General features: G+C 47.9%; 2 protein-coding genes across 4 annotated transcripts; one reads left to right on the top strand and one right to left on the bottom strand.

Moving 5' to 3' along the window:
• Nucleotides 1-833: 833 nt before the first annotated feature.
• Nucleotides 834-5,609, bottom strand: Tmem186 (transmembrane protein 186). Of its 2 annotated transcripts, none has more exons than XM_032914286.1 (2): nucleotides 5,427-5,609; nucleotides 834-4,143 (listed from the first exon to the last, which is right to left on the bottom strand). In XM_032914286.1, exons 1-2 carry the CDS (start codon nucleotides 5,427-5,429, stop codon nucleotides 3,496-3,498), a joined length of 651 nt encoding a protein of 216 aa, XP_032770177.1. In that variant the 5' UTR covers nucleotides 5,430-5,609; the 3' UTR covers nucleotides 834-3,495. The 2 variants fall into 2 exon arrangements, with proteins under 2 accessions (XP_032770177.1, XP_032770175.1); XM_032914284.1 differs by lacking the exon at nucleotides 5,427-5,609 and adding an exon at nucleotides 5,303-5,411.
• Nucleotides 5,610-5,631: 22 nt separating this feature from the next.
• Pmm2 (phosphomannomutase 2) lies at nucleotides 5,632-27,072 on the top strand. 2 transcript variants are annotated; one of them, XM_032914282.1, is made up of 9 exons: nucleotides 5,632-5,744; nucleotides 11,702-11,813; nucleotides 14,334-14,410; nucleotides 15,128-15,219; nucleotides 17,180-17,279; nucleotides 17,403-17,478; nucleotides 20,308-20,423; nucleotides 25,141-25,280; nucleotides 26,057-27,072. In XM_032914282.1, the coding sequence occupies exons 1-8, from the start codon at nucleotides 5,691-5,693 to the stop codon at nucleotides 25,240-25,242; spliced, it is 729 nt and encodes a 242-aa protein (XP_032770173.1). In that variant the 5' UTR covers nucleotides 5,632-5,690; the 3' UTR covers nucleotides 25,243-25,280; nucleotides 26,057-27,072. The 2 variants fall into 2 exon arrangements, with proteins under 2 accessions (XP_032770173.1, XP_032770174.1); XM_032914283.1 differs by lacking the exon at nucleotides 5,632-5,744 and adding an exon at nucleotides 8,894-8,948.
• The last annotated feature ends 22 nt before the right edge of the window (nucleotides 27,073-27,094 follow it).

Here is a 27,094-nt window from a genome sequence, read left to right as displayed (position 1 = left end):
GGGCTGGATCCCCAGCAACACACACACACACACACACACACACACACACACACACACACACACACACACGAATTATTATTTTGGAATTGTTTTTCAAAGGGAGAAATCATCAGTGTAGTCACTTGGATCAAACGCAGGCTGGCAGGGTTGATGCTAAGCACCTTTATCCACTGAGCCTTCTTGCCATCCCCCCAACCCCAAGTTTATTAATCCTTTAAGTTTTGGAGGATCGTTGTTGGTAAAGTAGGTCGGAAACACTCAGGCCTCCATCATCGCTGACATCCTGCACACGTGGCTATGTTCTCACGGCCCAGTGCATCCCACTTCCTACGCCCCTTCACTGTAAGGCTCTAAGAACGGTTCTCACAGTGGGAAAGGCACGGAGGCCAGAGGCACTTGCAGCCATGGTGTAAGCTTGCTCACATCTAGGTGGACAGGTATCAACAAAATATCAACAAGTGCTCCAGTTATGACGGGCTGAAGGCTTTGTTGTGGTTTCAGACAGGTTCTTCGCAATCCTGGTACTATGTAGACTAGGCCTCAGGCTGGCAGTACTCCTCCTGCCTCTGCTTCCCAAATCCTAGGATCACAGTATGATTCTGTCTCAAAACACTGAAACAAAAAGACCCTACGAAACAGGCTGGTTGGGTGGTGGTGGCACATGCCATTAGTCCCAGCACTCTGGAGGCAGAGTTTGAATCCACAGAGTGAGTTCCAGGACAGCCGAGAGGCAGAAGCAAGTGGATCTCTTTTGAATTTGGCAGGCCAGCTTAAGTCTAAATTGTAAAAGCTTGTCAAAAGAAAACGAACAAACAAAAACAAAAACACCTAAATAAGCCTGGCGTGGTGGTGCATACCTTTATTTAATCCCAACACTCAGGGGCAAAGGCTCCAGGATTTCTGAGTTCAGGGCTAGCTTTCCCCAGGTCCTGAGTTTAATTCCTAGCATTCGTGGCGACTCACAACTTGTGAACGGATGCCCTCTCCTGATGTGCAGACTCTACAAGTAGAAAAAGCAATCATATACATAAAATACATGCTTCTTCTTTTTTTAAAAGTACCTTAGGAAAAAACAAAGCTAAAAAGAATCCTAGGTGGGACCTACTGAAGTTAGGTCACTGAAGCAGGGCTTCGGAGGATACTAGGACCTACGAGCACCTTTTTGTGCTTCTTTACTTCCTTCTCTATCCACAGCAGGGACACAAGCAAGCACTTCTGTACCGTTCACATCAGTGTTATTCACATAGCGAGGGGTGAAAATAACCCATGATGTCCACTGACCTGCTGTTGGTAAACACATACATTCACATTCAAGAGCACCCCAAGAGTCAAGTCATGAACAAATCCACGAACACTTTCACTGACTCGTGAATTAAGCTCTGAACAACACCAAGTTAACGCTGGGAAGCAAACCATGATTCCCTCCACAGATGTCAGAATAACAAATTCAGAGACAGATTGGCTGCTGCCTGCAAACAGGTGGCGGTGGGGAGAGGACAGAGGCAGGGGCAGCGGTGCCCAAGTGCCTACATCCTACCTGAGATAATGAAGTGCTGGAATTAGCCAGCGGCCATGGCTACGCAACACAAGGATGTGCTATATGCCCTGGACAATGACAACAGTTATGATTTGATATGCACATTTTTAAGGGTCTTTTTGAAATTACAATATAATTACGCATATTTCCCCTTCCCTTTCCTCCCTCCAAAACTCCCTATATCCTCCTTTGCCCTTTCAAATTCATGGCCTCTTTTTTCCTTAAATATTGTTGTGTGTATGTGCATATGCTTCTAAATATAACTCGCTCACTCTGTACCTGCATGTTTTCAGGGCCACCCATTTCATACTGGATAGCTAACTGGTATGCCCTCGTCTGAGGAAGACTACCCCTGCCTGGTTGAGGCCTTGTGGTGGACCCCTCAACACATACACTTCTTTTTTTTTTTTTTTTTTTCCCTTTTTTTTTTTCAGTGCTGGGGATCGAACCCAGGGCCTTGGGCTTTCTAGGCAAGCGCTCTCCCACTGAGCTAAATCCCCAACCCAACACACACACTTCTATTAATAGTTATCCGTGTTCATGCTCTGCTTATTTTATAGAGGACCAGCAAGATGGTTCAGTGGGTGAAGATATTTGCTGCCAAGCCTGAATTTAATCCCTGAGACCCAAATGATAAAAGGAAATTGACTTGGAAAAGGCTGTCCTCCAATCTCCTATGTGCACAGTATACACACACAAATAATTAAAAGAAAAATTCTTTTTAAAGATTTATTATATACACAGTGTTCTGCATATATATCTGCATGTCAGAAGAGCACACCAGATCTCATTACAGATGGTTGTAAGCCACCATGTGGTTGCTGGGAATTGAACTCAGGACCTCTGAAAGAGCAATCAGTGTTCTCAACCTCTGAGCCATCTCTCCACCCCAAAAGAAAATTTCTTAAGGGAAGGAAATTATTAAACAGTTACAAAACAAAGCATTCTGATGGACAAATTACAAAGACCAAGGCTGCTTTCCTTTAATGCGGGTACAATCACCTAATAAGCATGTGCTTGTTATTCATTGTGAAAAGCAGCACACAGTGTCCCTCAGATGAAGAATTTTTGCCTGGACAGAGTCCCTCTGCCCCAATGACCCTGCAAAGCTGAGTGTGAGCACCCCAGATCTCCTGGTGATCATGTAGTCTCAGGGGGTGCTGCCCCTACCTCAGTTGGTGTACAGTGACTTCCTGATGGGAGAAACAAGTCCACTCTGGGCTTTAGCTGTGGCCATTCAGCTGGTGAGCCTGAGGACCAGTGCTGGACCCCAATGACAGCCTGGAAGCCTTGCTCTACGTTGTAACTTCTGGCTGCTTACCTTACACACTGGTTTTGCCTGTTCATGGTGCTGGGATGGAACTTAGGACTTTACACATGCTAGGCAAGAGCTCTGTCACAAAGCCACAGCCACAGCCATTATTATTTTCATATCCGTCCTCATGAGAGGAAGGCTCTTCTATCTCAGACTGCAATTCAAGGTTCAGAAACTCAATACCCTGTCCCAGGTCAAGGAACTAAGGCTCAGCAGAACCCAAGTCCCCAGGCTCCAGATCCTATGCTCCTCTGCCAACCCTCCCGCCTTCCAGCTTCACAGCAGCGGGCTGCCTCGGCGATCTTGGCATAGCCCTCCTCCAGGAACTGCCTCTTTATAGAGACTTCTGGTCACTATCTGACAGGATGTCCTATACAGTGTAATGTTCCACTAAGGGCTTTTTCCTAACGCTGGTTAATGCCTTCCTTTTTGGCCCAAGGCAACCTTGAACTTCTCCACCTGCCTATGCCACCAGTACTGAGTGCAGGCAGGCACAGTCATGGCTGGTTCTATGCAGTACTAGGGACTGAACCCAGGACGTGAAGTCCTACATGCTAGGCAAGCAGTCTACAAAGTGAGCATCAGCCCAGTCCCTGGTATTAGCTTTTGTCTCATCCATGTTCTTGACCAGGGCTACAACGGCCTACTTGCTGTTCTTGAGTGTGGCCAGGGTTCCGAATACTTGTGAGAAACGATCCCTGTCCAGGATTCGGCCATAGCGTAGGGTGAGGTAGAAGGTCTGCTTGCCACTGTACTGCTGGATACGCACGAACACATCCTGGACCCGTTCCTCGGATTCTGACAGGGGTATCATGTCTGACACGGCACAGTATGTGTCCTGTCGCCAGCCCCAGAAGGTCAGGTGGGCCACTCGAAGCAAGGTACCTGACTCATTCACATAGAGGATGCCCACCAGTCTCCGGAAGAAGTGGCTCATCCAGCACAGCATGACCAGGGCAAAGCTGGCAATCCCACTCATAAGGCCCAGTGAGCTGAGGGTCATGAGGCCTTGTGAATAGCAGTAGAAGCCTGGGGGCAGGGCCACCACAGTCACAGCTGTCTGTGCCAACTTCAGCCGAGACAGGAACCCAAGTGCTCTGATGGCATTGAAGCGGTAGATTGTGTGGAATTTTTCAGTCTCTGTGCCTGGTGGCTTCTCCTGTGAGGGGGGAGACCTGCTCCCCACCCACCTTATGGAATCCCCCTGCCCAGCGCGGCACCACAGTTGCTGTAGAGGCCTCCTCCATGCAGCGGGCCCCTGCAGCCTTGGCACGGCTCGAAGGAGGAAAGCCTGGAAGAGAGAGGTTCCTTTCAGAAGTCTTCCACGCTAATCACACAATGAACAAGGCAAAGCATCTCCCAAAAAGGCTTCAACCAACCCTGGCAAGACACCATGACTGCCAGAGGAAAGTAAGTGATAAAGCCAGAAGCTTTATTTTTTGTGGAATTCTACTCTAGATAAGTACCATTCTCCCATTTTTTTACAACTAAATAAGCAAGCAAACAAAACAAAACCCTAATCCTAGCCAGTGAGATAGCCCATCTAGAACTGGGGCTTGCTACCAAACCGGGTCAATTTGATCCCTGAAGCCAACATGGTGGAGGAAGAGAAATTACTCAAGCAGGACATCCTGGACCCCTACATGCCATAGCACAAGTAAATGCACACGAACTAAACACACACACGATTAAAACAAATTTTAAAAAAGCATTAAAAAACAAAACAAAACAAAAAACCAACAACACCAAAAAAAACCCTAAGCCCTCCCCACCCCTGGCCCTGGCCCCAAGTGCAAGGAAACAAAGGCAGTCTCTGACACTCAGACAGGTCCTTTCCCCCGAGCAGGTCCAAATAAACATAGAAAACCTGTAGTTCCAGCCATTCAAGAGATGGGCCAACAGTGCACTTAAAACTTGGGGACCTTCCTTCCTCAAAGGGTAAATCAATCGGTGTCGGAAACCCACACAACAAAACCATGGGGTACTTATCACAGAACCTTTGCAGTCCTCTGACTGCCTTACACGCCAAGAGAATTTCTTTGCATGAATTAGCCTGGTTGGGAAGCAGAGAAGTGAGGCACGGAGGCCCTCAACACACTGCACAATGATTGTCTGGAATAAGTAGAAGAGTGAGCAAATTCTGGGCTTCAGAGTAAGAGGACACTAACTGTGCATCCTTCATCTTTCCAAAGAAAACCTCAGAATACGCTGAGGGAGACATGGTTCTTTTTTCTCTCTCTCTCTCTCTCTCTCTCTCTTTTCGGAGCTGGGGACCGAATCAAGGGCCTTGAGCTTGCTAGGCAAGCGCTCTACCATTGAGCTAAATCCCAATCCCGAGACATGGTTCTTAAGCGCTGAACTTGGTGTGCGCACTGGGAGTTGTAGCGATGAAGACCGTCCATGTGACCCAAGGGAAAGAAACAAGGCAGAGAAATAGCACGTAAAAATACACTCTGGCCTTCCACCGACTGATTTCCCGAGTGGGCAGCCCAGGTATCCTTCCTGCCAGTCATAGGCCCGACCGGGTCGCTAAGTGCGGTCCCTCCTTTACAGCCCACCACCTGACATTCCTACCATGAGCCTGTCGCCTGCTACAGGAAGTACGCCGACCTTGTCCCCGGAAACTTGAAGGGCGCATGCGCGGGAGGTTAATGTGCTAACTCAAGGGAAAAAAAAGTACTATGGCTTGGGAACTGTAGTTCAAATTTTGTATCCGCCCTGAGTGTCCCGTAAGCCATTAGAGAATCTTCCCATCGTGCCTTGGAGTTCCGGGGCTCCGAGCGGACCCGGAAGTTCCGGGTGGAGTTCCGGGTGCCAACGAGTCTTCTGACTGGAGAAATGGCCACGCTCTGTCTCTTCGACATGGATGGGACCTTGACTGCCCCGCGGCAGGTAGGCAGCGCCCGGGAAGCTCCTGGTGGTGGGGCAGAGCCCGTGCTGCCCCAGACCGCCGTAAGGACTGTCCGGGAACCAGTTGACCTAGGTCCTGAGCGGGGTCCTGAGTGGGATGCGCAGGAAGAGGGGGCCAGAAAAGCCTTCCGAGTAGGAAACGTGTTCAGAGTCGGAAAGTTCGGGTCCGAATTTCTTCTAGGGTTCCTCGGGTCTGGTGTCCTGGATTGAACTCCAGCCTCCACCCTCTGACCTGCTGTGTCACCTCCCCAGCCCTGTCACCTCTGACTGTCTCTTCTAGTATATCAAGGGCAGGTTTTCAGCTGTCTGACCTTGAGCAAATGTCTTTCTCGGAGTTCTTGAAACCCCTTTAAATGTGATGCTTAGGTGAGGATCACAGAGACTAATTAGAAAGTCCGGTGGGACTTCCTTCCGCTAACCGAACTTGTTATAGCCAAAGATAAGTTTGTGTGGGTTCGTTCTGGTGATGGCATTCTCTCTGCCTCCTATGCACAAATGCATGATTGAACAGAAATCATACAAATGAGAGTAGGCTCAAATAGCTTGAGTGTCACCACCTCTGCCCCACCCCTTTTAGATTTCGTGGACTGTGTCCCAGAAGCCCCTGTAGTGTGTGTAACCTTAGATATGTCAGTCTATCTTTTTTTAATTTTTTTTATTCCTTTGCAATTACATGTGTACAGTGTATCCGATTGTATACACCCCCCCCAAACCTTCCTGTGCTCCCTATGGAGAACACCAACCCACACACCCTCTTCTGTTTTCATGTCCTTTTTAAAATTTTTATTTTAATACCTCTCTAAGTCCAGTTAGTGCTACACACACACACACACACACACACACACACACACACACACACAGCCATCCATCAAGTGATAGGCAACATATCACCCATGCTGAAATGTTAACTGGCTTGATCTTGTACAGGGAACCATGGTTGCTGAATTCATAATGTCCAGAAGACAGCATTTCGTTTGCCACACTCCTCTCCATCCTCTAACTCATACATTCTTTCTGCCCCCGAGCCTTGGCAGGGTTGATAAAGGGTACTACTTATTATTAGCGCTTTGACCAGGTATGAGTCTGCATTAACCACTGCCCACTACAAAGAGAAACTTTTCTTACCAGGGTTGAGAGCAGCATTAATTATGGGTATAAACACAGATATTTAGAAGGCAATTTGACAAGATTTCCATTTAACAAAACAACAACCATAGGTTTCCCCACAGTGCCTATGAGCTCCACAGTCATAGACTTTTGACCGAGTACTGTACCAGGCATTAATTCCTTCCTGTGGAATAGGCCTTATATTCAACCAGGAAGTGATTTTGCTACCCCCAAAACAGTCATTCCACCATTGCACAAGCCAGTACACATTGCCCAGCAAGTCAGTGCTGTCTCTCAGGACCCATGGCTGGGAAATGCCCCAAATGACTTTCCTTCCACAGTGCTTTGCATAGCACCTTCCAGCACTATGAAAGCTAAACATGCCAGTTCCAGCCTGATGTCTCTGTGTCTTGAAACTGAAGTGTGCCGTGTCTCCAGCAATATGGATTTACCATTTAGTTAGGGTGGGCGACCAAGAGCAATTTCAATAGCCCGTGTTGTTTTGGGGTCTTGGTTCTCTCTGGTCAACAATATCCCCCCACACCTGGAACCAAAGTTTTTGTTCTTTGTTGTTGTTTTTTAAATAATTCATGTCCTGTAGAAGACATTTGTATGTATACATACTTTACAAAGTAGTAGGTTTTCAGAAAACTTTTAAATGCATCCTTAGTTGTAGTTGAACCACAACCCACCCTCTTCTGTCCCTCATTCTACTTTTCTGAGCCAGTGTGATCTGTCCAGTGATGACATTCCACCACCAGTTCTCCAGAGCCCTTCCTGACTTAGCTTCATTGCCCAACACACACTGGTGAGTCAAGCCAGTAGCTACATGGGCAGGTGGCATAGGGTTTTAATCCCTTCAGGGAGATTTGAAAGTTCAGGGCTAGCCTGGGCTATATAAAGTGTTTGAGACAAACCTTCAGAACTTAAAAGCCAATAGTAGTCTAGAGCCGGGAATCAGAATTCGTATTTTGTCAAGGGTCATATATTAAGTACTTTTGTCTTTGCATATGGCCTGCAGTAACTACTCAACTTTAGTGCAAAAGCAGCCATAGACCATATATAAAGAGTGACTATGTTCTAATAAAACTTGATTACAGAGGCCATTGAGATGTGGTCCTAAGCCTTAGGACCTGAGTTCAATTCCTGGAGTCCACATGATGGAAAGAGAGAACCACCTCCAACAAGCTGTCTTCTGACCTCCCCTTGTACATTGTGGCACACATACATGCATACACATAATAAAAATAAAATTATTATAGAAACTGCTCTTCAGTTGGCCCAGGAACCATAGAGGTTTGGTTTGTTTGTTTGGATGGGTTTTGGTTTTTCAAGACAGGGTTTCTTAGTGTAGCCCTGCCTGTCCTTGGATTATTTCTGAAGACCAGGCTGGCCTCGAACTCATGGAGATCCACCTGCCTCTGCCTCTGCCTCTCAGATGCTGGGAATAAAGGCATATACTACCCAGCTACCACCATTCTAACATAAGGAAATTGAAACTAGTAAAGCCCTGACGCTCTGCTCCTACAGCAGCTGTGGTTCAAGGTCCTGAACTTCAGGGCACTGTTAAGTGTCCTAATTGTCATTCCCTTTTCCAGTGCCAGGACGGAGGCCACTCCAGGTACTAGATAAGCTACAGGGAAACTGCCTCTGTGTCCCTGGATAGCAAAGAAGAGCCAGGTGACCAGAATGTGCTTTCAGCATTTGGACCGATATGCTTGCAGTGATCACGGTCAATTGCAGCAATAAAAGAAAACTAACTTAGAAGTGAAGTCTCCTATATGCTGGGTACTGCAATTAAAATACTCCAGCAACAGATCTATGTATCATCAGCCTTCCCTCCCTCCATCCGTGTGCATCGTCAAATATCACTAATCACAGTGCAGTCCAGAAGAGGAAGAACGGGGTTGGGGATTTAGCTCAGTGGTAGAGCGTTTGCCTAGCAAGTGCAAGGCCCTGGGTTCGGTCCCCAGCTCCGGAAAAAAAAAAAAGAAGAGGAAGAACAAGTCACCTTTCACTGTGATTGTTGTAACAGGATATGACCTCTGTGGATCCCATGTGATTAGCATGGACTCAGAGGTTTGCACATTTCCTTGTTTGTATAGAAGTCTGTCTTCCTGGGTGCTTTCTTCCGTAAAGGGTAAAACTTGAGATAAGCTTTAGGGAACAAAAGGACATAAACCTCCATGAATCATTTTCCAACTCTGGCATCCTGAAAAATCTCACAGAGATCATTGACAAAAATCGTGACCAGAGAACCCCTGTCCCTGTCACTTCATGTTTCCTCTTGCTGAGTGACTTTAAACCAGGATCCTCCTGTTACTCCACTCACTTGTGTCTCAGCATGAAGGTCAAAGATGCTGTCCTTCACGATCAGATCAGTGTCATTTCACTAGTATTCATTACCATAGTGCAGTGATTGGCATGCTCTTCTGTACACGGCAGACCCACACACATTTATTTGCTGGTTGTGGAGATCGAGCCCATCCCCTTAGACAAGCTAGGTGAGCATCTCCTACTAAGCTATACCCCGAGGGTATGCTGAGGCTTACAGGCCACATAGTGTCTGTCACAGCTACTTAACTCTCTCTGGGACAGAAATGTCCAGAAACACCTACATAGATACTTACAGTTATTGGTCTAATGGCACACAGGCCTGTTTGATGCCTCCTGGAATCCATAGCTGTCACCACCTCTCAAATACTCTACGTAATTCTTTTTCTTTCACCTCAGTTTGTCTTTCAGGTGTTAAGCTACTTATTTTGTTTCTTTATAACTCTCAGCATAAGGATCAGTTATCTGTTTCACTTTGAAGTCAGCTTTTAAGCATGGGCATCAAAAGTATTCTCACAACCTCTTCACCTTTCTTCACCTTGGCGATATTTAAGCCGAAAAAAAGTTACAGAAGGTGCTCGGGTGTGGAGAGGTGGGCACATAGTTAAGGAAATTGTACTGTGAATTCACAGAGGATTTAGCAGGATGTGTCATGCTGGCTAACCACAGTGCCATGTGGCTCATCAGTGTACAGAGGGCTAGGACAGAGTGAGTTGCCTTCCTGCTGAAGGCAGGAGTGCTTTGCTGTGGTTAGTCCATTTCTTTAATTTTGCAATCTTCCCTAACTACCATTCTGATGTAGCAAACCACCTGGGAATTTAGTGGCTCATAGAGGCAACTAGCAAAGTTCTAGTTCTTTTCTAGTAAGCCAGTATTTCTCTGTCAAAAGTTGAGGGGAAAGCCAAGCGAGGTGGTGCACACATTTAATCCCAGCACTTGGGAGGCAGAAGCCAGCCTGGTCTGCAAAGTGAGTTCTAGGACATTCAATGCTGTTACACAGAAAAAGCCTGTCTCAAAAACAAACAAACAAACAAGAAGTTGGGGGGAAATGAGGCTGGGGCTGTATCTCACTGGTAGGGTGCTTGCCTAGAATGTAGAAGGCTTGCATTTAATCCCCAGCACCCATGAAACCAAAACAACAGAAAAGTATAAACAGTGCAGCCTAAGGCTCTGTCTTAGGATTACTATAGCTGCAAAGAAACACCATAACCAGAAAGCAGCTTGGGGAGGAAAGGGTTTATTTTGCTCACAGTTCCATATCACTGTTCATCATCAAACGCATTGAGGGCAGGGACACGGAGGCAGGACCTGATACAGAGGCCCTAGATGGTTGCTGCTTACTGGCTTGCTCCACACTTGGCCTGCTCTCTTATAGAACCTACAACCACCAGCCCAGGAATGGCACCACCCACAAGGATCTGGGCCCTCTCCCATCAATCACCAATTAAGAAATGCTCTACAGCTGGCCCACAGCCTGATCTGATGGAGGCATTTTCTCAGTCTAAGTTATTCCTCTCGGATGACTATGGTTTATGTCTAGTTGACATAAATCTAGCCAGCACAGACTCCTATTTGTCTGTCTGTCTGTCTGTTGAAAGACATTTTTAGGAAATCCAAGCAGGCCTTGAATTCCTGATCTCCCTGCCCCCATTTCCCAAGTGCTGGTATTACAGACTTGTGACACTATCCCCACATCTGACGTATTGAGTCATATACATATAATGCAAAACACTTTAAAGAACAAAAGATGAGGGTTGGGGATTTAGCTCAGTGGTAGAGCGCTTGCCTAGCAAGCGCAAAGCCCTGGGATCGGTCCCCAGATCCGGAAAAAAAAAAAAAAAAAGACAAAAGATGAGGGGCGGGGTGGTGCTGGAGAGATGGCGCTGTGGTTAAAAGCACTGACTGCTCTTCCAGAGGACCAAGCATCCACAGAATGGCTCACAACCATCTGTAAGTCTGATTCCAGATGATCTGGTGGCCACTTCTACCCTCAGACACTGCATGCATATGGTGTACAGACATATGCAAAGAAAACCAACAAAAATAAGCTAGATATGTATTATTATAGAAATGTCACCATAACAAAGACTAAAATAGCAAGTCATTACACAGGACAGAGAATAAGCCATAACCACACATTACCCAGTCATGTGGGAGTCAACGGGTAGCAGATTGACAGATGCCTGGACAAGTGAGCACGGGCCTGCTACACCCGCAGGGCTGGCTCTTTGTGGGCCGAGATGGAGGCATTCCGTAGCAGGAGCTCAAGGTTAGCCCGGGCAGTGTAACACAACCCAAGCTCAAAACCAACACAAAAGAAAGGGGGGAAAGGGAAAAAACAAAAAGGTTAATAGCCCCAAATAATACCTAAGTATTTAAATTTTTCTACAAGCCTAATAATCCCACTGGGCTTGTATAAAGTCAGTTAGTTTGCTGATTCAGGGTAAGCTGAGTTAGTTCGCAGTTTTCATTTGATTGTGTTTTCCTTCCTGATGTAGAAAATTACAAAAGAAATGGATGGCTTTCTTCAAAAATTGAGGCAGAAGACCAAGATTGGAGTGGTAGGTGGGTCAGATTTTGAGAAGCTGCAAGAGCAACTGGGAAATGATGGTAAGTGCTAGCTCCACTCTGGTCCACAATTAATACTGAAGACACTGAGACCTGCCGTCAGGCGCCCCTGAAATCCCAAGCCACCATCACCCATGTAGCAGCTTCTGCCTTCTCTGGGAAAACACTTTCTTGCCCTTACTTGGCCTTTGCTTTAGTTGTGTAAAAGGAAGTCCTGTGATCTTTGACAGACCCTTCCCTCAGGTGTACAGACAGACTCACCATGAAGGGCGTGCATACCCGTGTCTGCCTCTGGAACGTCTTCTCCCTCGGTATTTGCTTGTCACTTCTCTGTCACCTCAGCCCAGGTTCCACCTCCTGGCTGTCTCCCCACTCAGATAAGGAGATACCTCTGTGCCTTGTCCCTGTTGCTCTGACCTAATGTGTTTCAGGGTCCCCTAGTCATGAGAGGCACTGGGTCTCCATACACAGGACTAGCAAGCCAGAGACCCTTGTGATAGGGTCTCACTCCCGTAGCCCAGGCTAGGTTATCTCCTGTCTCCACTTCCTGGGTGCCAGAGTGACAGACATCAGCCACCATGCCTTGGCTTCTTTCCTGGGGAGGGTGAAACAGTGGGTCTCTAAGACCTGGATATCCTATTTTAGCAAGTATTCCCCCAAAATTCTGGCGTCAAACCCTGCTGGTGGAACAGTATCTTAAAGACTAAACTTAAGTCTTTGTTGCCTTGCAAACTTATTTATTTGCCTGTTTTCCCAGGGCTTCTGGGGTAGCTAGGCTGTGAGAAGCAGTGAACAGAGATTAGTGAAGAGATTTCTTCACTACCTGTTGTAGTGTGGAATGCTGTCCTGTGACCTAGGCACTTGGGCTGCTGAGACAGGGGAGTCTCGAGTTTGAGGTCAGACAGGAATACAGAGTGAAACCTTGTGTTCAAAAAGCAAGATGGCCAAGGCTGGAGAGATGGCTTAGCAGCTAACAGCACTTGCTGCTCTTACTGAGGACCCAGGTTCAGTTCCCAGGACCCGCATGGCAGCTCACAGCTGTCTGTAATTCCAGTCCCATAAGGTGCACACACATACATGCAGAGGAACCACTCATACACACAGAATACTTTTTTTTTTCTTAAAATACTGACATGAGTTTAAAACAGACAAAAACCTCGTTGTCCCAGAGTCAGGTTAGTACTAAGGACGCACTGGGCGGGATAGTTCATCTTAGCAGGCCTAGTGCCGTCTCCGGCCTCTCCACTAGGTGCCAGTAGAGTGCCGCACACACTCAGTTTCAGCAACCCAGACCGTCTCCAGACCTTGCCAGAGGTGTCCTGGGGAACGTTGCCATGGTTGGGAAGTCAGCATGTCTTACCTGAAAGTGCAAGTCTGTGGGTCAGATCAGATCACTGGGAAGCAGTCTCTGCGCCTGAAGGACACACACCACTTCAGCTTCCTCGAAGGTCTCTCTGTAGAAACACTGACAACATTAAGAGGCATATTCAGCCCAAGAAATCCTGCCAGAGGTGTTTGCCATCCCTGCCTCCAGTGCCGAACTTAACAACATGCTCTAAGAGGCTTCACATCACTGTGGCAGGGCTGTGCTTCAGGAAGATAAGACAAGAGTTAAAATACTCACACACACTTGCATCAGCTTCACGGAGTGTAGTGCACATGCCTGTAATGTTAGCACTCTGGGGACTTGCTGTGGGTTCAAGGCCAGCATGGGCTTCACGAGGGCCTGTCTCAGAAACAAACAAGCAGGCACTGGAACACGTGCCTTTAGTCCCAGCACTTGGGAAGCTGTAGCAAGCAGGTCTTCTGTGGGTTATATGCTTGTCTTCAAGTCTAAATGAGTGTAAGAATCATCTTTTAAGACAGTGTTTTAAATTTTTATTTTTATAAAAAGATTATTTTGGGGTTTGGGAGACTGCTCAGTGGGTAAAGGCACTTAACACAAGTTCAGTGCTCAGAGCCCACATAGAAGGAGAGAGCCAAGCCCCACAAATTGTCTTCTGACCTAACCCCACACACCATGATGTGTACATGCCAAATGTACATGTACACACACAATAATATGTGAATGTTTGGGTTTTGTTTGTTTCTCTGTGTAGTTCTGGCTGTCCTGGAACTCTCTGTGTTCAAGGCTGGCCTCGAACTCAGAGATTCAACTGCCTTTGCCTCTTGAGTGTTGGGATCAAAGGCATGTCCCACACAGCCTGGCATTTAAATAAATGCTAAAAAATAAAAATAAAAAATAAAATAAAATAAAAATATCGAGCCTGGCAGTTCTGGACTGGAGAGCAGAGTGTGGCCATGTCCTTTCCACTTATTTCCCGGTACTGTTGGTTCAGGACAGTTGGAAGCAGGATTTACAGGCTCGAGGCAGGCCCATCCGCAGCTCATTTATCTTCCTTCAGGTTACAGTCAGAGCTGCTGCTGCAGTCCCCAGCCTCTTGACGAAGGGCTGGCATAGCCCACAGGTGCCTAGCCAGGTTCTTGGTGGTGGGTGTTGAGAAAGGAAGAGAAAGGCAGGTTTCTATTCACACCCTCAGTTTTATCTTGTTTTGGTTGTAGTGGTTGAGAAATACGATTATGTGTTTCCAGAGAATGGCTTGGTAGCGTACAAAGATGGGAAGCTTTTGTGTAAACAGGTAAGTTTTTAAGTCTGCAGCCCATTCTGGATCACTAATATAAGTAAGCCAGCACCAGTGGGACAGTCAGTCATCCTAGCTGCCTGGGCTAGAAAGTGAGTTCAAGACCACCCTGGGCAGCTCAGAGAGAGCCAGATTTATAAAGAATAAAGTTAAGGGAGCACAGAAGCCCACATTGTGTGGGACAAGGATTGATTGCCTCTGGGCACATGCTGGGGAGCCGGGGGCGGGAGGGGGGATCTTCACACTGTGTTCTTTGTCAAGTTTGAATTGTTTCTATGCAGCTGTTGACTGTTCCAGATAGTGACTGTATCTTTATAATGGCCTTTTAAAGCTGCATGAGTCCAGTGTTGCTATTACAATAGCCAAAGCTAGAACAGGCCACTCACCCAGGGCTGTGCAAGAGAAGCTGGACTTATTAATACTAAGAGCCACAGCAGTGATCTCTCTGGCCCTTCGGGGGGAGCGCGTGAGAGAGAAGGACCCAGATGCCTGAGTGCTGCTGGAGTAGACCCGGCCTCTGACCAAGGCGCTGTGCTTTACCTAATGTTTCTCATTAGCAGAAAAGAGAAGGAGGTGAAAGGACACAGAATGTGTCCGTGTCCCTGCTGGGTTAGCCGTGGCTTCTGCAGTGTTAGCAGGATGACTGCATGTGCCAGGAAGCCATTTTGAAAGTACTTCCTGTTATATCAACTAACTCATGCTTTGTTTGCCCAGAATATTCAAGGTCATCTGGGGGAGGCTGTGATCCAAGACCTGATCAACTACTGTCTGAGCTACATTGCAAAAATTAAACTCCCTAAGAAAAGGTGGGTTCACTCTTAACAAAGAGGCTCTTCTAGAAGATGGAGCCGTGGGCTCATAGGTGGAGAGTGGCAGTGGAAACTGTCAAATGCTGTCTGGGCACACACACATATACGTTACATACATTAAGTGCACAACATATATACACACATATGCACACATACATTATGTGCACATGCATAAAAACTATGTACACACATAGTTTTTAAAAAAGCATCAGAAGCTTACAGTCTGAAAGTCTAAAGCTAGATATAATACAAAACCAAATGTGTTTGGCTTGCAGTGCCTAAAGAAAGTCCATGTTATAGAGGCTAAAGGGTTGGCACGGTGAGGAAGAGTGCTTGCTGTGCAAGCATGGAAAGCTAAGTTCAAATCCCCAGGCCTTGCATAAGAAGTTAGCCTTGGTCACATGTACACCTGTAGTCTAAGCACTGTGGAGGACAGAGGCAGGACCACTGGACTGCTGGCTCTCCATCTAGCCAGTTCATAAGAAGACTTTGTCTCAAGAGACTAAAGCATAGAGTAGCAGAGCAAGACACCCCAGGACAAATTGTCCTCTGACCTACATACATGCCTATCCTACCTGCTCCTCACAATATATATATATATTTTTTTTTTAATTATTTTGAGTCTAAAACTAAAGACATTTTTTAAAAGTGTCTGGCTATCTTCCCTGGAATAACTGAAACGGTATTGGTCTGCTCCATTTTCTGTGATCATAGCAGGCCTGAGTAAACAATCTGCCTCTGAATAGATCAAGTTTCCTGGGTCATTAGTGAGGCTCCATGGACCATAATCTCAGAACCTGTCAGTGTCCTCCCTTCATGACTTCAGTCTACTCAAGAGCTCACTAGCAAACCAGATGCCCCAGAAGCAGACGTGAGACTCTAAGGAGCCAGTGCCTTTGAGCTGGGCTCCTTTCCAGCCCTTTGTTACCACCAGACTCTCCTCCAGCAGGTCCAGCAGAAACGGAGAGGCGTGTGCAGTAACACACCCTGTTCACCCAGTATTTACAAAACGTCATGTTAGCAGATAGTCCGTGTAAAACGGTATGACTAGTGAGACATGATGCCTCGAGTGTAACCCAACATGGGGAGGGAGGGAGGAGGAGGACCAGGGCTCCAGATCGTCCATCGTTAGCTACATGGTAAGTTCCTGTCTATAACATGGGGTGTGGGGTATTCCTCCCTGTGGGCCTCCCACTTTCCGGAGTTCTTTCTTTCATTTCCTTACCTCATCTCCATTTGTGTTGCTCAGAAAGAAAACAGGGCTGGTGTCTTAGTTGGGATTTCTGTTGCTGTGAAGAGACACCATGGCCACAGCAGCCCTTATAAAGGAAAACATTGATTGGGGCTGCCTTACAGTTTAGAGGTTTGTTCCATTGTTCTCACAGTGCTGGGTCCACAGGAAGAGATGATAATACTGGGCCTGGTTAGAGCATCAGAAACCTCCAAGCCCACCACCTATGATGATCATGAAGGCCACATCTGCAACACTGCCTAGTGACTAAGCATTCAAGCACATGAGTCTGCGGGTACCATTTCTATTCCACCATAGCTGGGAAGATAGTGCAGTCAATAAAATGTTTCCTGTTTAAGACTGAGGACTGATGTTGATCCTTAGCACCCTCAAAAAAGCTGGACCTGGTAGTGCCTGCTGCTGGCCAGTGCTGAAGAGGCAGAAAACAAGTGCATCTCTGGGGCCTGCTGAATTGACAAGCTCCGGGTTCAGGGAGAAACCCTGTCCTAAAAATAAAGTGGAGAGCAACCTGTGAAGACACCCTCGGTGCACTGGTGGACATTCACACGTTTATGTGCATACATACATACACACACGTTTATGTGCGTACATATATATACATAGCCCATGAGAAAGCTGAGTCACATACTCATGCTGTCTAGAATGTAATGTTGCCCAAGTAAATAAGGTATTTTGGGGCACCCCTTGTCCCATTCTCCTCCCCAGGGGAACTTTCATTGAATTCCGAAATGGCATGTTGAATGTGTCCCCCATTGGAAGAAGCTGCAGCCAAGAAGAACGAATTGAGTTCTATGAGCTCGATAAAGTAAGTTCTCAGATGTATGTGGGGAAAATGGCCAGCTTTGAGAAACCTATAGCCCATGGCCAGTCATAAAGTGCTTCTACTCTGTGACGCGGTGGACAATTGCTGTCTTTTTGTTTCTCTCAGAAAGAACATATACGGCAAAAGTTTGTAGCAGACCTCAGGAAGGAGTTTGCAGGGAAAGGCCTCACGTTCTCCATAGGTATGGTACATGCCCCAGCAGGCTTTGTCCCTATGCTCCTGGAGCATGTGGGGCTGCTGAAATGCTTCGAGCTGTGGTGGGTAGGGTGGCTGTTACCGAGGAAACAGGTTCCCTTATGGGTTCTTGGCCACTGGTAAAAGACTTCAGAAAAAGACTCAGAAGGAATCACGCACAATTGCACTGTTTAAGAGAAGAACAGTACTGGTCAGGTGAAAATCCCAGTGGCCAGCAAGAGGAGAGGTGGGGGAAACCGTGCTTTCAGAGTTACATGTGGAGTAGAGATAGACGTTTCTAGGAAAGGGAAACGCATAGAATGGAAGTGGCTGGGGAGCTGAGGAGACCCGCATGCATCCAGCCAGGCGGCATGGCCTCTTGTAGCCCCTCCCTCTTTTTGTATTATGTGGGCTTTGTTCACGGGTGACTTTTTTATGCCAGGATAGGGAAGAGCTTCCGGTCATCCTCTGCCAACTGCTTCTTCCACTTGTTAACCTCTCTCTTTTACAATTGCACTTGTTTTATGAGTGCTTTGCCTGCGTGTATGTGTGATACCGCGTGTGTGCCCAGTGTCCGAGGAGGCCGGAAGAGGATGTGGGATGCCCTAGAGCCACTGTGTGGGCGACGACCTGCGCCCTAAGCCTCTGCAAGAGCAGCCAATGCTTTTAGCTCTGAGCCGTGTCTCCAGCCCCAACTTGTTAACCTTGGTGTAGATTTCTTACTCTGTGCTCTTCGGCTCCTCCACACCAGCAGCCTGTAGCCTGTGGACAAGCAGCCACAGCAGGACACCCCTGAGCCAGGGGCTGGTTCCTATGCTTTCGGGTCTGGTTCTGCCTCTGCAGGCCTCTGCTCCTCTCTCCTGAACAGAAGAGGTGTGTCTTGGTGTGTGAGCAGGAGGTGGAAGAGAAGCCTGGCTGAACTCAGAGGACGGAGCCTCTCAGATGAGACTAAGGTGTCTTGAAATCCAGCAGTGCGTTAGCATCGCGGAACCTCAGAAGTTAGTGGGTGGCTTTAAAAGAGCAAGAATCAGGCTCAGAAAGGAACTGAAAGTTGTCCAGGCCCACAGAGCCTGTGTTGACTGCCCCTGAGCCAGCACTGACTCTGGTCAGAGTTGTGTCTGAAGCCTGGCCCCTGCCTTATCACTTGATAGCATTTGCCTGTTAAGTTTTATGACTCTGTTTGACTTGTGGGGAACATGCAGGCCACAGCACATGTGTGGAGCTCAGAGGACAGCTCTGAGGAGTCAGTTCTCTCCTTCCATCATGTGGGTCCCAGGGGATTGAGGTCAGGTCACCAGACTTGGCAGCAGTCGCCTTTACTCACTGAGCTGTCTCGTGTATCCTTACCGATTAAAACCTTCAAACGTTCCTTTTTCATGGTGACGCTCTCAGCCTTGCCGTAGACCTCTGGCTTTGAGCCTTAACACAAGAGTGTAAGGTGTAGGAAACTGTCCTTGCAAAGGAACCATGGGTCATACCCAACCAGGGACATTTTCAATTGTTCCTGAACTGTGAGTGAATGTTTTTCAGATAACTTTAATTTTTTTTTTTTTTAGGATTTTTTTTAGGATTTATTTGTTTATTTGTTTTTGTTTTGTTGTTGTTGATTTTTGCTATGAAAAGTACCTACATAGCAGCTAAAGGGCTTGCTCAGCAGTTAAGAGCGCTGACTGCTCTTTCAGAGGACCTGTGTCCAATTCCCAGGGTCAACGTGACAGCCCACAATTTTCTGTAACTCCAGTTCCAGGGTTTCTGCCGACGAAGCTTCCTTGGCACTAGACATGCCTTGGTACAGACATACATGCAGGTAAAACACTCATACGAATGAGTGAATGAGTGAATGAGTGAATGAATGAATGAGGAAAGGAAGGGAAAGGAAAAGAAGAAAAAATTAGGGAGTAAACTACCTGTAAGCTCTCTTGCATGTGACAGACCTGTTGCCTACAGGATGGGTCACACAGCCTGCTTTTGCCATTTCCCACCAATAGCGGTTTGGTCCAGTTAGGTTTGCTTTGGTTTGGTTTGGTCCAGTTAGGTTTGCTTTGGTTTGGTTTGGTCCAGTTAGGTTTGCTTTGGTTTGGTTTGGTCCAGTTAGGTTTGCTTTGGTTTGGTTTGGTCCAGTTAGGTTTGCTTTGGTTTGGTTTGGTCCAGTTAGGTTTGCTTTGGTTTGGTTTGGTCCAGTTAGGTTTGCTTTGGTTTGGTTTGGTCCAGTTAGGTTTGCTTTGGTTTGGTTTGGTCCAGTTAGGTTTGCTTTGGTTTGGTTTGGTTTGCTTTGGTTTTTTAAAAAGGTTATCACTGTGTAGCCCAGGCCTACCTGGAATTCACATGAAATCCAGACTGACCTTGAACTCATCATAATCCTCCTGTCTCAGCTTTGTGAATGCTGTGATGTTACATATGAGCTACCATGCCTGACTCGGGGTATTAAAGTACCAGACGGGCCCTCTGGGATAAGGGAAGCCATTACAGGTTTCCTGTAAGCCTTGTCCTTGGGAAAGCATTTTGAGGGATTTTAGACCGGGGTGAAATAATGCTGGGGAAAACAGCAAAGAACCTGTGCATAAAGTAGCATCAAGTGGTGAACAAGGTATCAGAAAGGTAAACAAGCTGCCTTACTTTCCAGAAGGTGTTAGTCTCCTTCCTCTCACCAGAGACTGTGCTGGCCTTGCTGCTCAAGAGCCCCAAGCCAGCCAGGCAAGACCCTGCCATTGAGCCGCAGCACAGCCGGCTTAGCTATCTCCTCCCTTAGCTGTCTCCTCCCTTAGCTGTCTCCTCCCTTAGCTGTCTCCTCCCTCAGCTGTCTCCTCCCTCAGCTGTCGTCTCCTCCGTCCTGCAGGCGGCCAGATCAGCTTTGATGTGTTTCCTGAAGGATGGGACAAGCGCTATTGCCTGAGGCACCTGGAGGAAGCTGGCTATAAGACCATTTATTTCTTTGGAGACAAGACTATGCCAGTAAGTAGGAGGGCCTCCGTGCTGTTTTGCCCTCCCACATCCTACCTGATGGCCCTTCTAGCCTCCCTCCCCAGTGGGAGCAGGGACTGTAGATGGTAGTCGGTGTGCGTACCTTTTGAATTAAGTCACCACTGTTGCTCTTGGTCCTCCTCTGCCCTCCCTCCTGGTCCTTAGTAAATTGCATGCTAGGCTCACAAACATGAGACGATGAGGAGTCACCTGAGTCTGATGCGTACTGTTGGTCGGGGATAACTGAGCATCTGCCTAGAGTGTCACACAGTGCTGGGGACCAGCAGTGAGAGCTTGCAGAAGGCCAAGTTCTGCATAGGTGAGGTCTGAGCTAGAGACTAAGCAGGGCCCCCATAGGAAAGACCAGGGCCAGAGAGGGGGTACAGTGAAGCTGTTTCCTCAGAACCACTTTGGCAGCGTCGTGAGGCTCTCCCTACACAGATGCTTACTGCCACCATCCCAGGCCTAGGCGGTACCAGCACCAGGACTCACCACTTATGCTTGGCTTGTGTCTCGGGTTGGATTTGTCAGCTTCTCTCCCTACACTGCCCATGTCACCTTGCTGTAGGATCCTGGTTCAGGCGTGGTGGCCATTCTGGACCCAGTAGGGCATCCATCATAAACACTGCAGCTATGGAGCTCTGCTCCCTTTGATGGCTGCTTACCCTGTCAAGATCAGCACTGTCCAAGTTCTGCCTCCAGCAGGGTCCTGGTGACAGTGGATTATATTACTTAGTGTTATAGCCTCCAGATTCATCCTTACAACAATAAGAATTTCCTTTCTTAAGGCTAGATAATCCTCCACTGTATAGGTATGCAGTTTACTTAATCCATCTGTTGGCAGACCCGTAACCTCCATTCTCTCAGTCACTGTAAGTAATGCCTCTGTGAACGTGAGCCCGGGGCATTGTGTTTGGTTGTTTATCTGTGAGCTGACATGGCAAATCCTTTAGATTTCCAACACAGGAAGCAGCCTTTGGACATTGTCTTGGCAGTGGAAGCCAAATGAACAAGCAAGCCTGGGCCAACAAGAACGCCGCTGCTGCTCATCAAGGAGACCATGACAGGAGAGGGCAGCTGTGGCTGGGTGGGGTGCATACGCACATCCCAGCATCTGGGAGAAAGGCAGGCAGATCTCACACAGTGAGTTCCAGGTCAGCCAGGGCTATGCAGAGAGACCCAGTCTCAGAAAATCAAAGCAAAACCCAAAAGAGACAGCATGAAATGTGAGGGCACAAATACTCGGCCAACCATATGTCTGTCTGTCCAAAACGTACCAGATTCCTGCAACTCACCATCGAACTAAGGACTCCATTTAAGAGCTGGAGAGGTGCTCAGCAGTAAAGAGCACCGGCTGCTCCTCCAGAGGACCTGAGTTAGTTCCCAGCATCTACATGGTGGTCACAACTGTCTGTAACCAGTTCCGTGTTCTGTCAAGCCTCTGTAGGCACCAGGTACACACTGATGCAGACACACACAGGCCAAACACCCATACATATACGATGATCCGATTTAACATGTTTTAGAAATAAAGAGCCCGATTTAACATGTTTGAAAACACATTGTGACAAGGAAGACACATGGTGGACTTCCAGGCACACAGGGTTGACATCTGAATCACAGGTCATAAGAATGTATATCTAGGTCACAGTGAGAGCCAGTTCTACTGCTAGACTGGCCATTATTAATAGACACACACAAAAGAAGGCAGAAATTAGTGACTTCACCTCAGGACAACAGTAGACGGTACAGCCAATATGGACAACGAGAGTGATTTTGTTATTTTGTCTTTTTTTTTTTTTTCTCCCTGGGAGCTGAGGACCGAACCCAGGGCCTTGCACTTGCTAGGCAAGCGCTCTGCCACTGAACTAAATCCACAACCCCAGAGTGGTTCTCAAAAAGCCAAAAGTAGAACCTCTTTTGATCCAGAATTCACACTGCTGAAGTACAGATCCGAAAGAATTGAAACCTGGTCCTAGAAAGAGTCTTTACATGCGTGAGCATTGGAGTGCCATAGGCTGTCTCCAGGGAGGGAAATCTTAGGCCACGGCCTCGAGTGAAAGCAGTACCGATGCTAGCCTGAGGCTATCTTTTTCTTTCTCTATGGTTCTTGCTCTAATTCAGTGGCCAAAGCTGGCTTCTAACTCACGGTAATCCTCCTGGCTCAGCTCATGCACAGATTACCGGTGACAGCCACCATTTCTGACTGTTTTTTTTTTTGTTTTTTTTTTAAATTCCAAGACAGGGTTTCTCAGTGTAGCCCTGGCTATCCTGACCAGGCTGGCCTCAAACTCCGAAGTCCACATGCCTCCCAGGACTGGGGTAAAAGGTGTGAGCCACCATGCCCATCTGGGGGTTTTATGTATTTATTTATTTGCTTGTTTATTTACTTATTTATTTCCTTAGCCTTAATGATGGTTTATAACAACTCTTTCTAGATTTCATTGGAGTCAAAGCACTTTGACTGTAGACCTTAAGAGTCACATCAGACTTGAAGTCGTCTTAAAAATTAAGCTGGTAAAATTATGCTCTGGATCTAAAGAAGATCTGGAAGCTTCCTTTGTCTAAGTTGGTGTCCCTCACCCCTTTTCAGTATTGATACGTGAGCCATGAGTCATTCAGCAGAGAGAAGGGCAGTAGCAGAGTCTGTTAGGTGTGTACGGCCACAGCAGGGAGCCAGGAGACTGCAGAGGCGTTCTGAGTGGCAGGTAGTGTTTCTGTCTCAGTGCCCTCGTGTGTAGGTCTGATCAGGAGACACCATGTGGGTTTGGGTTTGTTTCTTTAAGGAACTGATTATCTGAATTGCTGGGGGTCAGCCTCCACATAGACGTCTGCGTCTGCGTCTGCATCTGCATCTGCATAAACGTGTTGAGCTTTTCATGGTAACGTACCTCTGACCGGACACTAGGCCTCGCCAAGGCGGCTGTGACAGTGCTTCAGGCCAACCAGCTCTGAGGCAACGCAGCCTTGTTCTTGGGTAGAGTAACACAGCATAGCCGTCCTCCCAGAATGTCCACACAACAGACTTCTCTGTATCCATGACCCCAGCCCCATGTGGTATGGGAATGCCATCCATCTAGAAGCCTTGCTGGGACTTGACAGGAGGCAGTGAAGTGGATGGGACTGGGAAGGTTTGCTGCTCGGTTTAACTCTTGCATTACCATGCTTTGATTCACATATTTTTATGAAGTGAAACCAGGCATGGTGCTACATTCCTATAATCCTAACACTCAGGAAGCAGAGACAGGAGAGCTACATGTTCAAGGTCAACCTGAGCCAAAAGTAATGGGACTGTCACACACACGCACATGCACACACACACGCACGCACACACAGCTTGTTCTCTTTGGTGCTTTTGCTGGTTTATAGCTGAGCTTTGTCAGTTAAAAGCCATTTCCCTGCTCAAAAGAGGCAGAGTTGGTCAGATGGTAGGGAGGAGGTAGTCTGCAAAAGGGAAGGAAGATGCAGTCAGCCTCAGCTCTAGCTTTGCATGATGGACAGACTGGGTTTTAGGAGAGGGTGCTCCAGGCACAGCCTCCCAGAGGTCAGTCACCCCTCTGGGGGATATTCAACGGGGTAGTTTGCTGTTCTTGGAATCCAAGGTGCCTGCAGGTTCAGGGCAGTTTTGAAATGAGATGGGTGTGTTTTGTGGTAGACGCTTCCTAGTGCCCGCGGTGTGCTCTCTACAGAGATCCTGTGCTCACATACATCCCGCCACTCTTGTGACTTCCTCTGAGACCCCTGTGCTGATCTAGCCTCTCTACCTGCTGCTGGGCTCGCTCAGACTGCAGCCTACTTTGTAGTCCCTAGCCTGCCTTCTTTCTTCCTGTCAGCTCTGATACTGTGACTGGCCCATTTCAATTTCATTAGAGTCACATGACGGTGGCATGTGCCTGTAATCCCAGCCCTGGAGGCTAAAGCAGAAGTCTTAGATTTGAGGCCAGCCTGGCCGTGCAGCCCAACTTCTAAAGATGGTGCTGGTGCGGAGGATGACAGGATAACTCTAAGCCGGGGAGATGGTTTATGGTCACATAGTTGCCACACGATCTCAAAACCTTTTCAGATTCCCAGCACCCACCACAAAGCCTGGCACAGTGGTGTTTATAACCCCAGCACTGGGCGGCAGAGACAAGTAGATCCTCGGACTCTGGCCAGCTAATCTAGTGGTCAGTGAAAGACCCTGTCCCAATAAGACCTGAGAAAGAGACAATCAACCTCTGCCTATACATATAGTCCACATAATTGAATAAATCAATTCCGTTCCCCTCGGCCACACTTCAAGTGCTCAGTTGTCCTATGTGGCCAGTAGCCGTGGGCAGACTGAGCAGTCATGTTCATTGTCACAGGGCATAAGCAGCCCCACTCTACCCACCAACACTCCTGTGACTTGCAGAAGAGATGTGGGCACGAAGACAAACTGATAGGTGTGAGACACTGTCATTTACTGTACTTTTCACTAGAAAAATAAGCCTTAAGTCTTCACAAAGGCAGTCTGATGACTTTCGTGAGCATAATTACCTTCTCTGAGCTCGACTGCAGTTCACAAGGAGGTTAGACAACTTGCTCATTGTGACTAAAATGTCATCCTTTCCTTGGAAACCAAGGGAAGATTAACTGAAGAAACCTTGCTAAGCTAGGAACATGAAGGTTGCAGCAGCCATGGACCAGGACAAATGTAGCCTACTGCTTCTGTTGTGTTTCTCTGCAGGGTGGCAATGACCATGAGATCTTCACAGACCCCAGAACTGTGGGCTACACAGTGACAGCACCTGAAGACACACGCAGGATCTGTGAGGAGCTCTTCCCTTAACCGCAGAGGAATGCACTCCTGGTCAACAACACTGAAAGGTCATTCAGGGTCAGGGGTCACTTAGGGGCAGAGCTGAAGTCCCTCCACACATGCACATGGCCCCAGACTCTAGCCAAGCTTTTCTTAATGGGTCCAGTCACACAGGGGCTAGAGGTGAGCTCACTGGGCATGCCAATAGGTCACACCTTCATCCAGTACCAGCTGCAGCCCCAAGGGAAAGAATTTATCAGAAATGGCTGTGACTAGGTGTGGTGGCTCATGTGTGTAATCTGCTCAGGAAACTGAGGCAGGAGCATTTGCACAAGTTTGAGGCCAGCCTGAGGTACAGAATGAGACAGTGTCTCACACAAAAAGATTAGTGGCTCTGGATTGGGGTATAGCTTGTAGGACACTTGCCTAGCATGGATCCCAGCCTACGACTTAGGGACCTCAGAGACAGAAGTAACTTCTCCTGGTCTCTTCCCCCAACCCATGGTCTAAGAGCCAGCTGATAGGGTACATGCTGGTCTTTGAAATTTTCCCATCATATGATCTAGGAAGAAACAGGAATGGGCCTGGGTTTCTTATCCTTTGTGGAATTTAAGGTGTGGGTTCTGGTGGTTGTGGTGGGTTTTGGGGGGATTCTATTTTGAAACATGGTCTTCCTATGTAGCTGTGGCTGCCCCAGAACCTGCTGTGTAGACCAGGTGGACCTCGAGCTCAGGGTCCTCCTGCCTCTGCCTTACAAACTCAAATTACCTGCACCAACACCTGCTAAGGTTTAATGAAAATCTGCAATTGTCAGTGTTCAGACCCATATCTTACCACCAAACAGGGGCATCGGATGATGAAAACAACAAGCCATCCAGAATCATCCATCTGGGATAGGACTGAAGACTTCCATGACATGCTCCCACTCTGCAGTCTGGTGGAGGCTGGGGCATGACCAAAGGGCTAATGTCTATTTTCAAGCCAGCTTCCCATCTGTGAGCCGCAGACCCGTGTGATCTGCCTGAAGTAGATGGCCAAGTGACAGCTGATCCCACGGTTTGCACCTCCACTGGCCTGGCCGTCTGTTTGCTACATCTGAAAGCCAGACTGCTCTCCTGTCTCCAGCAGGAGGGGAAGACAAAGGACCCAACAAACAGAACCTCACTGTGGTCCTCTTTAACCCCCAAGCTGCCCAACCCAGGTAACAGACCCAGTTCCTGAGGCATCAGAGGCAGCTTCGTGGTCACAGCAACAGGAGCTCCCAGTCTCCAGCCTCTTCTCAGAGTGTACATGCCTCCCCCAGAACCTTAGGGACAGCCTTCCGTGATCACTTCCCAGGCACAGCTTCCCATGCCTGTAAACGGTTCTGCAGCCTGGCTCCTCGTCATGAGCCTCCAACCACTGTGTGTTTCCATTGCACTACCCTTGGCTGCCCACATGGGCACCTGCTGCTGGCCCCTGCACCTCTGTCCATCCCCTCAGGAGAGTGCCAGGACCTCAGCCTGTGGCATCCTTGGGTTTTATGGCAGTGCTGTGAAACACTACAGGGACTGTCCCTCTCTTCTCAGTCAGATCTCTTTAACCCTCAGTGTCTAATGGGTGTCTACCCAGGTTTGCAGAGAACTTGGGTTCTGAGGGCCTCTCCCGGCTCTGCTCTAGTGACGCTGGAGCCCCTATCTGTCCTGGCTGTAGCAGTTCCCAGCCGGCCCAGAGACTGCGTGCTACCTGCAGGTCCGGTGCCTTCTGCCATGTCAGGTGGACTCCAGGCCTTGCCAGTTCCTATAGCGGCTATCACAGATCCCCTCCCCCACTGGCTTCATTCAACTGTCCCACCTAATAAAGGGCCTCTGCTAAGTCATACATGGGTGGCCTTGCTGGTGGG

This window comes from Rattus rattus, chromosome 9 (assembly GCF_011064425.1).
Source record: "Rattus rattus isolate New Zealand chromosome 9, Rrattus_CSIRO_v1, whole genome shotgun sequence".
NCBI lineage: Eukaryota > Metazoa > Chordata > Mammalia > Rodentia > Muridae > Rattus > Rattus rattus.
Note: the sequence above shows the minus strand (reverse complement) of the source record. Positions and strands in the feature narration are given on the sequence as shown.